At 45.7% G+C, this 14,400-nt stretch overlaps 1 protein-coding gene across 1 annotated transcript; it reads right to left on the bottom strand.

Moving 5' to 3' along the window:
• Window positions 1-10,482: 10,482 nt before the first annotated feature.
• On the bottom strand, window positions 10,483-14,184 carry A1bg (alpha-1-B glycoprotein). Its single transcript, XM_051202471.1, has 7 exons — window positions 14,151-14,184; window positions 13,643-13,945; window positions 13,041-13,313; window positions 12,544-12,852; window positions 11,796-12,092; window positions 10,739-11,029; window positions 10,483-10,600 (listed from the first exon to the last, which is right to left on the bottom strand). The coding sequence occupies exons 1-7, from the start codon at window positions 14,182-14,184 to the stop codon at window positions 10,593-10,595; spliced, it is 1,515 nt and encodes a 504-aa protein (XP_051058428.1). The 3' UTR covers window positions 10,483-10,592.
• Window positions 14,185-14,400: the final 216 nt, after the last annotated feature.

Genomic DNA, 14,400 nt, shown 5'->3' with positions numbered 1-14,400 from the left:
TATGCTAATTCTTGGAAAGGCAGACATATTAACAAGAATGCTTTTTGAGGTGGCAGCAGCAGACAGCAGAGATCAAAACTCTTAAGTTCTGAGACTACAAACTCAAGGCTCACTTTAGCTTTGAGACTTGCCAACTGTATCTTAATAGAAGCTGACAGACCTCTGTTTCTTCACACAGGATGAGGTTAATGGTGACACCTGTGCCATGGGCCTGCCGTGAAGACTGACAGATGAAGAAGATGCAGAACAGTTGATGGAGCACACACAGACGCACGCTTGCTTGTTAAAGGAATGTGACAAAGTTGACGATCCTGACTCCCAGCTCTTGCTCTAAGTTCTGAGGCCTGGGTTTGACACTTACACAATAGAATTAACAGTAAGTGCTATATTGGCCACTTTCCTGTTGCTGTGACAAAACACCAGGACCATGTCAACTTACAGAGTAAAGAGTTTACTTGGGCTCATGGCTCCAGGGGGGTAGAAGCCATAATGGTGGAACGTTACATAGTGACAAGGGCAGCAAACTGAGGGCTCCTACCTTGAACCACAGTCATGAAGTAGAGAGAGCTACCTAGAATTGACAAGCATTTTAAAGTTCTCAAAGCATGTTCCCATTGACATACTCACTCAAGCAAGGCCACACTCCCTACCTAACCAAACAGTACACCAACTAGGTACCAGGTATTCAGATGCCTGAGAACTATGAAGGGACATCACTCAAAGCACTGGTGTCTACCACATTTAATGATATGGAAGTGGTAAACAGCTTTCATATACCTCAATATACCTTCCCAAATGTATGTAGTGATTACTTTTAAAAAACATTTTTAAAAGATTCTTTGAGAAACCTATACAATATATTTTGATCATCTTCATGCCCCCACTATTCACCTCAACTCCTTTCAAGTCCACTCCATCTTTCTACTGCTATAACTTGGTGTCCTTTTTGTGTTGTTGTTGCTCCTTAAATGTAAAACCCCATCGACTCTAATTTCTGCTCTCCTTATATTTCTGGGTGTGGGGCATCTACTGGAGCATGGTTGACCTACCAGGAGCAATGACCTTTAAGAAAACTGACAGAGATCTCTCTCCCACGGAAAGCCATCAATTAACAATAGTTTCTCAGTTAAAGGATTTCCTGTGTCTTTCCTTCTTCAATTCTGGAGTATTGACTGTCTGGATTCTGTGTAGATCTTATACAGGCAATCATAGCTGTTAGGAGTTCAAGAATGCAGTGGTCTTGCCATGTCCAGAGGATACTTTTGCTCCACTTTTACTTCCTTCTGAGTCCTATGTCTTTGTGTTCCCTCTTTTCCTGATATTTTTCATCTTAAAAGGTCCTGGATGCATGGGGTTACTGACCTAGGGGATTGAAACCAGATGATGCTTATGCATTAGCTCTTCTCCTTAGACAGACTGCCCAACCATATGGACCATTAGACTATAAAGAGGTAACCAACATGGAAAAACTCATTCCAAGACCAAAAGTTTTAGTCTTCTATAGAAGAAGCATGGTGGAGGAGACATTTCTAAGAAAATTCTCTGTCAGTTGAAAGGTCTCTTTGTTGTCTGTCCACAGTGTCCTTCTGATGATTCTGCACCAAAGCACTGGGATGGGGAACTACATTTGGAACTCTTCTCACTGCCCAACCACATTTCTGATGAGAACCAACTTAAAGGACTGGTGTGGCTCGTGGCTCAGCCTATCAGGGAGGAGAAGGCAGGATGGCGGGAGTGGCTTCTGTCTGTGCCTACAAAGAGTGAGGATGCTCACTCACATCGGGACATCGAGGCCTGTGTCCCACAGACTCAGTTCCTCCAGCTTGACATGCTCCCCCAGCTTCTAAAGTCAGCAGTACTCTCTCAAAAACCAGCATTTAAGTATAGGAGCCTTCATGGGTGTTTCACATCCAACAGTAATTTTGCACTCTGATCCATTCGATGGGTAGAGCTGGTCAAGGGGCAACTGGGGGAAAAATAGTCAACGTTTGACCCTATTTAATTTCAAGTTTGGGCAAAAAAAGTCATATTGACTGGATATCAATGGAGAGAGATATCAGTTGGAGACCCGAGGAAGATGCAAGGACTGTAAAAGTGACATCAGTGTGCATTCTCCACAGCAGCACAAGTCTAAAGGTAGCCAATGGAACAGAAAAATAGATGAATTCCTAAAAACCCCACTTTCCAAGGCGCCATTACCTAAAGAAAGACTAAGGACTTGCTCGGAAAACCTTGAAAACTAAGACACATATGTGCATGTCCACACTCTCACAAGCACACATATACAGCCCCAGAAATATCAGTCAGTAATTCAAGGTTTTCCAGTTGTTACATATATTGGGTGTTTACATTTTGTCATTTACAGGAGAGGCCAGAGAGTGCCCACGATGAAATTGTCTTTGTTTATGTTTCTTACATAATCTGGGAAATGCTTTTCGACCTCACCTATCAGTGCTGAGCAATGTTCACTTTCATGGTGCTCTAAGACCCATCCTAGCTCTGATGATGGTACCAGGACAAAGGTCAGGTCCTGCTCAGCTCTCCAGTGTTCTTCATCCACCTGCCTCCACTCTGAGATACACAGACTGAGATTACAATCAGCTGAGGGAACCTGGAAGAACACCCAGGCCACACCCACTACTCCACAGAAAAGGCAACCATACTCTCCAGCAGAGAAGTGATTGGTTCTAGGTCACGTGACCACTTTGATGCAGAGATGGGGACATCAGTTCCAGTGTACTCCACTGGGATCCCATTTCCCTTGCCTCCCACACTGTTCTGGATGAGAAAGTGCATGTATGTTCACGGAATGGAAACCCATGTTCACGTTTGTATAATAACATTTAATGTTGTAATTTTTGCCTAAAGAGAAACTGAATTTAAAAGGTGGATCTGTTGCAAACAATTAAATAACACATTTTTGGTTTCAATGAACATGCTTCTGAATAATTTGTGCCCACAGATCTACTTGTGGAAGCAGGGCTGATACAGCCAGGAAGCAAGCCAACTTCATAGACTCCATATTCTAAACCTGCCTTATTTTCTATCTTCCTGTTAGCTTCATGCTTCTACACTGACTTCCCCAAATTCTCTATGCACCTAAGTGTATCTTTCTACCACCAAAATTGGCATTTATGTGTCCTGTTGGTTTTAAAGGATTTTCATAGTAAAATACCATCAAATCATTCAAAAAGCAGTTTATTTTTTTTTTCTCTGAGAATTTTGGGGGATGGAAGGTCAAGGATTAGTTCCATTGGAAATCTCTGGGAGAAATGTCTGTCCATATCCTGTCTCACATCATCTTACATCATTTCACAGTCTGATGGTGTCCAAGTTTCCTACTCTAAAAGGAACACTGATTTTGTGAGGTTAGCATCCACTCACTAACTTCATTTTCACTTTACCACCTCTGTACTGACATCATCACTAACTGAGATCATATGCTGAAACCCTGAGGACCATGCTCAGAACTTTGAGGCAGTGGTTATATATATATATATATATATATATATATATATATATATATATATATATATGTCCCTAGGGAGTGGGTGAGAAGATAGGGTTTGGTTCTCTCTGCTCCTCACTTACTCATGTCCACATTAGCCCAGGCACAGGACCATGTCTGATTGAGAATCTGAAATAGCAGAAATCCCTCCTGCCTTTTAGAGCTAGGATGGTAAACAAACAGGATATCCAGTATCATTCAACAAATAGCCAATACACTGGGGAGTCTCAGTTCTTGCTCATTTAGTTACCATCTATTTCAGAGGCACAGACCTGTGAGGACTATAGAAAGCCAACACGAACATGTGCCCATGGAAACTCCTAGATAAAAGAAAGCATAGTAGTAGTCTCCAAAAACCTGGGGTCACAGGCCCCCATCAACTCTTATCAATATTTACATGCTTACAGAGAACACTTGGACAGAATTTCTCACACTGTTTCTAAAGTAGACAGCATTCTTTATGTGTATTATTTTCTATTAAAAGTAGTAACTGTGTTGTTTTTCTTATGAACATAACACATGCCTCCTAAAACAACAAGTAATAGAAAGGTCTTGTATACAGCTGTAATTGTAACTCAAGGGTGCACAAAGAGCTTGGGTTCAACAATTAACATTATCAAAATATTCAAATTTGTGCATCAGAACACACAACAGGTATATAGTGTGTGGTAATGTCATCCCTTACGTTTCCTGTAAAAATCTCTCATCACCAGGCTTTTGTTTGTCTGCTTCGCTTTGCTTTTCACAGAGTGGGCGCATGTAGTATATTTTATTTCTCTTTGCTCTCACTATGTTCACCTGCAGCCTGCTCACAGCTCCGTTCATGCTAGGAAAGGAAGCCATTCTCGGCACATAAAGCACAACTGAAGGGCTTATTCTACCTGCACTACCACTGCACCAGTTACTTAACTATTCTAGAAAAATCTTCTCTTATCAGGAAGCACCAAAGTAAGGAAGAGAGAAAGTGTCAACATGAAAAAGTAGATCAAAGCCCACATGCCTGGACAGGAGTCTAGGCGGGCACAGAACTGGAACAGGACCGCAGGAACAGCTTGCAGAGTGTGGGGCCTGGGAGAAGAAGACCTGGCCCTCTACATCATGAGTACACAGCGGGCTCCCACCAGAAAGGGCTCTGGAGATCAAGACTGCCACTCTCTGTCCTGCCCGTACTTCTGTCACTGTTGAGCTTTGAATCACAGGGCTGGGGACAAGTGCCCAGGAGCTTGGTCCTGGAGCCTCGGTTGGTTGTGTTTTACCAACAAAAGCAAATCAGCCACTGTCCCAGGCTGTTTTTGAAATCAGTAAAAATGAGTTAGAAGATGCACTTGATCCTTTGCAGACTCTAATAAGAGCAAATAGAGCCTCCTAAGATCTCTCAGAGAGGAAAGTAAGAATGGAAGGAATGAAGATCTACAACTCAAGGTAAGGGAGATTGGAATGAATGAAGAGCTACAATACAAAGAGGGTATAAGCATTGAGCAGGGGCATCACCAAAGTTTATTAAGTAATTTCTCTCACCTCTGCTATTATCCAATCACCCATGTTTTCCCTACAGGGTCCTGTCAAATTACCCTTCACATCTACTGACTACTTTGTTCTGGAAAGGGAGGAAAATCTCCATGTCATCCAATGTACTCTATGTTGATGGATGAGCCTGGAGTTACAGAGAGTGTTAGGCAGCAAAATCTGGCTCTTTCAACCTAATTACTGCGTATCTGATTCATTTCCCTCCTTAATTTTGTTTATTTTGTTCTTATTCAAAATACAATATTGCTCCTGGAGTTGGGAGATTAATGGATTGTTTCTCTTTTAGCAACAGATCATTTGTGGACGCAAGTTATAAATAGGAGGCTAGAATCAGTGACACATTGTTTTCCGTGTTCACACAGGAGGTCCCCTGGGATTGACTGGGTTACATTTTTTTTTCCAGTTAGAGACAATTAATGTCTAATTATTCACTGGCTGTTATATTAGAGTCCTTTGTTTTTAGGAAAATGCAATGCTTTCCTTTTGTGCTGTAGTCCCAGGAAAACTGTTTATCAATAAAATGGAACTGTCAACATCGTCACACAATTGTGTGATTGATTGTACTTTTGATAGCTTTTATGATTTATCTCTTTAACAACCATATGTGTATCGTCTGGTAACACTATATAAGGTATTGGAGCATTCGGTCTGTTAGATGCAGCCAGGCTCAGTGACTTAGGGTTAAGAGGAGCCTGGGAGGAGAAACTCACTCCGTAGCCTGGTTTGTTGACTCAGTGATCAGGCATTTCTGCCGTTGCTAATCACATTGGGGTTTTACCCAAAGGGAGTAACAGTTCAGTTCTCTTTCTTCATTGACCACATTAAACATAGAGTTCATTAGTTACATTCCTGGGAAGGAAGATAAGGAAGTGAGTTTTCCTTTGTCCTCTACACTTTGCAGGGACCACACACAGACTCCTTATAGCCAACAACACATCATAAACACACCAAAATACATGATCTACAAGCTACAGATGAAATGGTTATTATTTAAAATGGGAATGCAGGACACAGGTGCCATAGGAAGATTGTCACCACACAATGCTACCACAGTTGAGGACATCAACAGTGGAAATTTTCCATTAAAGAAACAGAGATCAGTTCCATTCCTAAAAGAAATGTATGTTCTAGGACTATATTGTTGGTGTTAGGAGCAGGGATGTAACTTCTCAAAAGAGGTGCCTCTTGCCTCCAGGATTTGTGACTTAAGACACATTCTTCTGAAGTTTATATATCAGAATGTTTTCTGTATTTCAGAAAGGAGCTTGCAAACCCCAGTTACAGGTCATGCCCACTGGCTCCTCATAGCAGGAGCCAGAACTTTTGAGATGGCTTTTCAAATAGAGTATTCCAGTGTTAGGTTGCATTGAAGCTAGTCTAGGTACCAGGCCTTCCTTCCACCATGCCCAGAATGAGGCCTGATAATGTCCCACAGTTCTCTGGGGTACATGTCAAGTTTTGACTTCTGAGGTTTCAACCTAGATCAATTGAAATACCACCCCAGAGAGAGGAGATCCTGGATGATGCCAGACTTGGCGCTATCGAGCAAAACAAATGTGGCCTCTCCTTATTCTCCTCCACTCCTGGGGTCCTCCTTGTCATGTGTGGTGGGTGTTGCTTCTAACCCATTGTAGTGTCATGTGTCACTCTGAACTTGAAGCTCCCAGCTCCTCAGGGAACCATCATCAGCTCCCTCATGTGATTTTCTCTTCTTGACTGTAAAGAAACTGCATCTCATCCATACTTGAACAACAGTTGTGTGACTTTGATCACAGAAGATACATAGACATGCCTGCTTCCTTCAGATTGGACAGCAGCAGGCCCCTAGGCATGTATCCAGCCAAATGTAGCTTCTGAACTATGAGGGGTTATTGGAAGGAGAATGGGTGTGGGATACTTAATGAGATTAAGTCACAAGGGTGACTTAATGAGATCCCTGTCATTGAAAAGTGCCATGTTAGTATTGGGACACTTTCACTTGAGTCTCTACTCCATCAACATTTTATTTTTACATTTTTTTCTGACTCTCACTCTGCCCATGTACCCTGGGAACAGGAGATTGGTGGCTGGACTCTGGGAGAAGGAACTGATGAGATCTGTCCTCTATCCTACAACAGGACATCAATCATGTGATCTTTGGAGATTGTCTTGCCTGTGATCATACTGACTCTTACTTCAAGCTAGCAGTGGTCATGTCGTGCTTAGAGGAGGAAATTTTACTCTACCAACTATTTCATTCATGTTGTTGTACCTCACCATCTTTCTAAACTGGCAGAGCTCCTCCTGTGGATTGTGGCCACCAGAAAACAAGTACTTCCAATGTTCTTAGGAACTGAGACACTGCCCACTATCAAAATTGCAGTTAGGAAGTAGCAACAAAAATAAACGTATGGTTGGAAGTTCCTAAGATCAGACACTTCAGTGTGGTTCTTCCAGGAGCTGTGGCCACACATCTGGTTTTTGGAGTTCCCTTTACACTGTGATGTAGCTGCCTCTCCTATAATCTCTCACAGTCGACGATTCCCTGCCTTGTAGAAAAAGAAATGGTATGTTCTATTAGCATCCCAAGATTTTAGCTGACAAAACACCCCAAGTCAACAGCAATGGAGTTGAGCAGCTAACCGGGGGTCATGTCATGGCACAAGAGCTTGATGGTAAGCTTCAGGATAAGACCCATTTCAGCCATCAAACCAGCTGAACAAACCCTATGACTTCCTGGTGCTGTCTCTTGGGGCACATTGTTAGAATGAAAATGACAAAGAGGGATTTCTTGTGTTGTTATTTCCTTGGGTAATTGTACTTATTTGAAGATACACTTGGTAAAGGGATGAATAGCCACCAGGGCTTAGTGGCTTCTTTCCCAGGGTAACTTGGCTCTAGCAAGCAGTGATACAGCTTTTCTTTTTTTTTTTTTTTCTTCACCAAACATTGTGGAGGACATGCTTATCTACATCTCTAATTCAGAAATAGAGCTCTTCTCTGACACACTCAGTCATTCATTTTCCAGGATTTGGAGCAGAATTAATTACCTTGAGAAGGCACTGGGACTATGCTAAGTATTATTAATGATGCAATTCGCTGTTGTTTCCTTCAGAGGATGGGTGTTTCCTTGTTCCCTTAGTCGTTCCTGAGGATGGCCCCTATTCCTTCTGTTTTGTCTCTAACAAGCTCTGCTCAGTGCCCTAGGGATCTGTCCTAAGCCACTGCCTGGAAGGGCTGTTGCCAGGATGTCTCCTGTCCTATGGGGAAATCTCATACTCTTGCCCACTCTGTGACAGAGGAGATGGATGGGGCTAGACCCATCTCCTTAGCAAGGAAGCTGAAAGACATAGAAGTTCATGAGACTCTAGTCCATGTGGTGTCTCCAGGAATGGATTTGGTGGTCTCTCATTTGGTATTAGTTAGTTTGACCTTTATCACAGTGCCATAATGTACATCAAGCTGTCACCATTGTATGGAAGGAAATGAAGATCCACATTATGTTGTCAAAGAATGCTCTGCTATTGGCCAGAAGACTCAGAAATCATCTCAGGTTTGTTCCACTTTCAAACCAGTGATGCTCTCCCTGCACACGTGCCCCCACGGACACATCGTACCTGCTGTAAGGTAAAGCCCATCCCATCAGGGTGTGCTCCCAGCCCGACACTATCCTCTTCCACCACAAACCTTCTCTGTGCTTAGGGGTGGCCCTGTGTTTAACAGCCCATACCTGTCCCTCTCTGTTTCTTCTGGTTGTCATGTCTTCACAGTAGGGCTGAGCACAGTGGCACATGACCGTGATCCCAGTGATTTGGATGCTGAGGCAGGCGGATTGGGAAGATCAAGAGTCCAAAACCAGCTTGGAATGTGTAGTGAGATCTGTGTCAAGACGAAAAAGGGAAGGTCGTCCCTGGGATTCCCAGGGCAAGTTAAAGCCAGGCTGAGTTAATGATTGAGAGACATGCCTCAGCCTGGTATGTGTTAGGATCAGAAATAGCTCTGCTCTGTTGACTTAGCATTTTGGGACACTCATTTAGTGTTTACTCATCTCTAAGTGGGAAATGATATTAGGTGAAATGGTTGCTGTCTCCTAGAATCCCTGTCTTCTCCCTCACATCCTCAGCTATATCAGAGACCAACACCTCCAAGGAGCCTATGTGACCTCTTTCTATGTTCTCAAGGAGTTCAAGATGGAGGTCCACGCGCAGCACCGTGAACTCACTTGATCTGTGTCCCTTGCTATGAGCGCATCTTCCTGCACATAACTAAACTATTTATCATCATTAGACGTGTATATGTGAGTGTGGGTTATGTAACTAAACCACAGGTATGTGTGTGTGTGTGTGTGAAACATGCATAAGTGTGTACGTGATTGTGTCCATGAAAATCAGAAGACGACTTTGGGGAGTCTGTTCCCTCTCTCTCCCTTCAGATCACTCTGTCCCCCAAGCCTGGTGGTGCTCTATTGTCCTGTGTCCCCCATCTCACTGTAGGAACACTGGGATTACAGATGCATGCCATCATATCCTTCTCATTTATTTGTTTTACTGTGGACTCTGGGTATCAACTGTGCTGGTCTTGTGCAGTAAGAGCTTTTCTCTCTAAACCATTTGTCCAGCCTTAGGCTGCATTTCTAAAGAATAGGGCCCATGCATTCTCCATCTTTGGGATTTCCACAACCAAAAGTGGCCTCTGCATTGTGCTGCCCAGCTTTCAATTAGGACTTGATGGAAAAATAAAATGAATGAAATGATGCTGCAGCCTTCAAGCGTGGGTCGGTATTTTAGCTCATGTGAGGGGAAGGGAGAAGGAAGGGCCCTCTGAACAAATGTACAGAAGCGACAGTGGTCACAGGGAGGATGGAGCAATCATGAGGTATGGTGGGGGCCAGAAGCACCAGGGGATTGCAGGGATGCAAGTCAGTTCTTCTCCAGGGATCAGCATTTCAGGCTCCAGCCTCAGGCTCCGCTGAGGCTTGAAGGGGACAAGATATCGGCTCAGCTCTGCAGATGTTTGTTGTTTTGGTTTGTTCTAGTTGAGTCACTTCAGATAAAGCATCGATTCGGACACACTCTGATGACACCCATCAGAGTGTATTTGTAAAACATAAAAACACAACCAGCACTCTTTAATGTAGCATTTTCTAACCTTCTGCTAGGGTAGGGACAGACCCTTCCAAGCTACAACAGAGGTCCATGCTGCCTGCACACACCTGCTGGAAGGGGGCAGAAGTGCCCGGGGCTAAGAGACACACAGTGAGGAGGACAGAAGAAAGGGATTTTGAGAAAAGGCATAGTAGGACAAGGCCTTCACCCTTAGGTCCTTAGGATCCAACCCTTAGCCGACCCTCTTTAAGGACACAGGGACTAAGGCCTGGAAGAACAGCCCCCTCCTCAACCTGCCTACTGTAGTTACCGTGGACACACAGATGGAAGGCAGGCTTTAAACAAACTCTTGTTTGACATTTATTCAGTCCAGGGAGATTGAAGGAGAGACATCTTCTGGCTTGAAGAATGGGGGTTCTGCCTGTCTCCAACCCTTTGCAAGGACATCGTATTTTCTCGCATCTGCAGCCGCGTCAGACACCTAGATGAAAAAGTGAGTGCTCTGACCCCGCACATTGCCACAGGGCCTCGGCCCACTCTGCTCGAATGATCAGTTAAGCAGTGGACAGCCCTGGAAATATCAAGAGGCAAAACCCAAACACAGCCCTGGAAGCCTTACCTTCCACTATAACCTCCACAGGGTCGCTGATCCCTGACTCAAATTCCAAGGGTGGTGCAGCCATATAGCGGCAGGTGTAGTTGCCTGTATGTTGGGGACCCACGAAGGCCAGCTTCAGGTCAGCTGAGGTACTTCTCCTCGCATAGCCAATCAAGGTGGGTAAGCGATCACCCTCACGCACCAGCTCCATGTCAATCTGTGGCACATGGCCATGGCAGCGAAAGTTGGCATCCCGGCCCACAGGCACTTTGCCTGTCCATAGAGCTTCGAGCTTTGGCCGGGGTGGTGGCCCTGTGAAGGGGGATAGCAATGAGGTTGTAGCACCTTCCGCCAGGGCCTGTGGAGGGTCTACTTTGTCTACGTCCTTTGCGCTCTCCACTTTGAGCCAGGCAGTTCCCTCTCCTGCCCTGTGCCATAAGCACCGGTGTTATAGAATCTACATGTCATCTCTATGTCCTTATCTCCAAATCATGATGTCTATGAGATCTATCAGGTCCTGGTCTGTCCCAGGACGTCATGGGATGGCCAAAGAGTCGAAGTGGGAGAGAGACCTTTCAGAAAAGTGCTGGTAGCACAAGCACAGTCCAAAGATCTGAGGTCAGAACCTGAGTAGGTTCGAAATCTGTGAGAGGTCCTTTGTGGGTGAACCCTGACCCACTGAGACCTTAATGAGGAAATGAACGGGCCAATACAGCCCAGGGACTCTACTGTCTGTAAAATTACACATTAACTCAAGGCAGGCAATGGTATGAGTGGACTTGGCATACATGCATCACAGGGAAACTGAGGCACGGGAGGGTGCATTTGAACATGAAAAACTTGTATCCTAACACCGTTGGACATGATTCTATGAGATGTTTTCTACCTTAGAGCATAAAGAACAAACCGGGTTCCCTGCCTCACCTTGGGGAGTCAATCTCAAGGTTCTCAAAGTCTAACATGTCATTAAGGCACAGCCCAGGAAGGATGTCCCTTCACAATAGCACAGCCCAGGAACTCTGGTCCCTAAGTTAGTAACACATTGCACCTTCCACACGTATGGTTACATTCAGCTTACCATTCACATGCAACTCCAAGGTCTCACTGGGCGGAGATCCTGAGAAAGGCGCTGCCTGTTCCATGTAGGCACAACTGTAGTTGCCAGAGTCTATCGTTGAAACGTTGTGCAGCACAAAGACAGCTTCACTTCCAGCCGGTTTCAGCATCTGGATCAGGGAATTCTCCCTGTTACCCTCTCGTTGTAGGCCAAAACGGAGGCCGGCTTTGGGAGCAGTACATCTCAGATGCACGGTGGAGCCAGGCTCAATATTCTTACTTGAGGGCTCTACAGTGAGCACCGGTGCTGGTAGTGTCCCTGAAGAGGATCAGACACATGGGTCCAGCCTTAAGGTGTGTCAAGAGCCCTATGCATGGTTCAGCCTATGCTCTGACTCAGCCTTCTGCTTAAAGGGACCTCCTTGCCCCTCTCCTGTCTGCTTCTGTAGGATACCAGAGACAATACTCCTTAAATCTCTGCTGCTGGTCAACATCCCAGCCTTGCGGAGCTCTCAGCAGGTAGCAAGCCCACCTCATTCCTGCTAGGATACCCTGACTTGTGGAGGCCCATTAAATTCTAGGCCAGACTTTTTGGGTGACCCAATTCATTACTGGGCTCAAAGTTGCTGTAAAAATTGTCCTATTGAAAGCTTGGGAAATCATGGCTAAGATTTGGAGGTTCTGCTTTGGGGTCCCCATCCTGCTCCCTTCTGATCACCATCTTCGACATCACAGCCTACTCTCGTCTGCGGCCCCACTGTGAAACTCACCATCACTCCACATCAGCTCTATGGGCTTACTGTCTTCAGACCAAATCTCCAACTCCAACTCCAACTCTCTGTGGAGAAGGTAGCGGCAGGTAAAAGGGCCTGGGTCCTCCAGTTCCGTCAAGTTCAGGAAGAAGATGGCAGCTTCTTGGATGGGACTGAAGCTACTAACGTTTAGCACCTTCTCACCCCGTCTGAGTTGGAATTCTAGTACATCCAGAGGAGCTCTGCAGGTAAGGGTCTCATATCTGCTCTTGAACTTGATTTTGGGGTAATTTCCAAAATAATACAGAATGGGCGGAGGTGGCGTGTCTGCAAGGCAGGGAAGAACACTGAGGCCGGAGTCCAGAACATCTGCTTTGTAAGGTCCCACTAAGAACTGCCCTTTGTGCAGGCCCAAATATCCGTCCTCCAGTGACGGCTCAGGGACACTGGCATATCTCTGGATACCATACACCCAGTTCTACGCTGGCTTTTCATTGTTGGGGATCAACACTCACTGTAACTCTTGATGGTCAAAGTAGCGCTGGGCTCAGAGAAGTTGCCTTCTGCGTGAGTTCTGTAGCTGCAGCTGTAGTTGCCGGCTTTGTAGACTATAAACCAGGCTTGTTCCTTATCTTGGGCTTTGGTCTCCTTCCGCAATTCATGTCCTTCCATCCTCAGCTGCAAAGTTACACCCCGCAGTGCAGAGTGACACCGCACGTATGTGCCCAAGTAAGGTACAACGATCCAGGGCACCGGATAAGCAGAAAGCGAGGGTCGGGGCAAGGGTTCTGTGGACGGCGAAGGCAGGGTTTGTGAGTGCTTCAGCTCTCCCTCTGGATAAACTGAGAGTTTGGACCCCAAACAGGGACTCAGGAGCAGCAGGAGGGCGGGGGTAGTGGGAGTGGGGGTAAGAGAAAGAGAGCAGGTGCAGGGTGCAGAATACTACTCAGTGTCATGCCCGTTCCCATCACTCATTAAGCCTCTGGGGACCGCGTAAACATTCCCACTTGACAGATGAACAAACCCAGGCTAAGAGGTACCAGTTGGCGTGAATGGGAGCTCCTCCATCTATGTCCCTCTATCCACGGCCTCCTGACCCCAATATGGCCCTGCTTACCTGTTCCTGTCACCTCTACAAGATTGCTTAGCTCCGTCCACCTCTCCTCAGTGGGTTGATTAGTTAGGGGCTCTAAGCCTATTCGGCAGCGGTAGAGGCCAGTGTTGTTACTTGTAATGGCGCCCAGTGGGAACTGGTGCGACGTGACAAAGTCATCAAGGTGGACGTGGTGCACGCGCCATCCATTCATGATTAGCTGGAAGTCCTTGGTAGGGAAACTAGCTTTACAGGTCAGTGTCAGGTTTGCCCAGGGTTCCAGCAGGGACTGAGGGTCTGCCCATAGGATAGCTTCGCTGTTACTATCTGGAGTGGAAAAGAGCCAGTGTTAGCTTGCTGCTCTTAGCAAAGGGCTTTCCCACCAACAGTAACCTACACTTTCTAGGCCCTATCACTGAACTTACCGAACTCAGCAGTTGCTGGGGGCAGAGTGAAGCCTGTAGGGACAGAGTCTGTGAGTCCCCATTCACACCACACCTGCCCAGAGGTTTTAGGCCCCAGGAGATCTTACCCCAGAGCAGCAGCACAGCTGTCAGCAGAGACATGGCTGGTTACTCAGTCCAGCTGGAGTGTCTGTAGGGAGCTCCTGCAGAGGCAAATTAATCTGCGGGGCTGACCTTGCACTTTGTGTGCCCTTCCTGGAAGGTAGGGGCAGAGGGACAGCTGCTTGGCATGGGGACAAGGAGGATTCAGCAATAATGCTAATCAATAATAGTGTGTAAGGACCCAGCCAAATAGGATGATAACAGTAAAATCTCCTC

This window comes from Phodopus roborovskii, unplaced genomic scaffold, assembly GCF_943737965.1.
Source record: "Phodopus roborovskii unplaced genomic scaffold, PHOROB, whole genome shotgun sequence".
Lineage (NCBI taxonomy): Eukaryota > Metazoa > Chordata > Mammalia > Rodentia > Cricetidae > Phodopus > Phodopus roborovskii.
This window is presented reverse-complemented; position numbering and strand designations above follow the sequence as displayed.

Coding starts and splice junctions, on each gene's coding strand:
- A1bg (XM_051202471.1), bottom strand. CDS start 14,184: ATGTCTCTGCTGACAGCTGTGCTGCTGCTCTGGG. Junction 13,314..13,642: donor TGTAGAGGTGACAGGAACAG/GTAAGCAGGGCC, acceptor CGCCGTCCACAG/AACCCTTGCCCCGACCCTCG. Junction 12,093..12,543: donor AGAGCTGATGTGGAGTGATG/GTGAGTTTCACA, acceptor GATCCTCTTCAG/GGACACTACCAGCACCGGTG.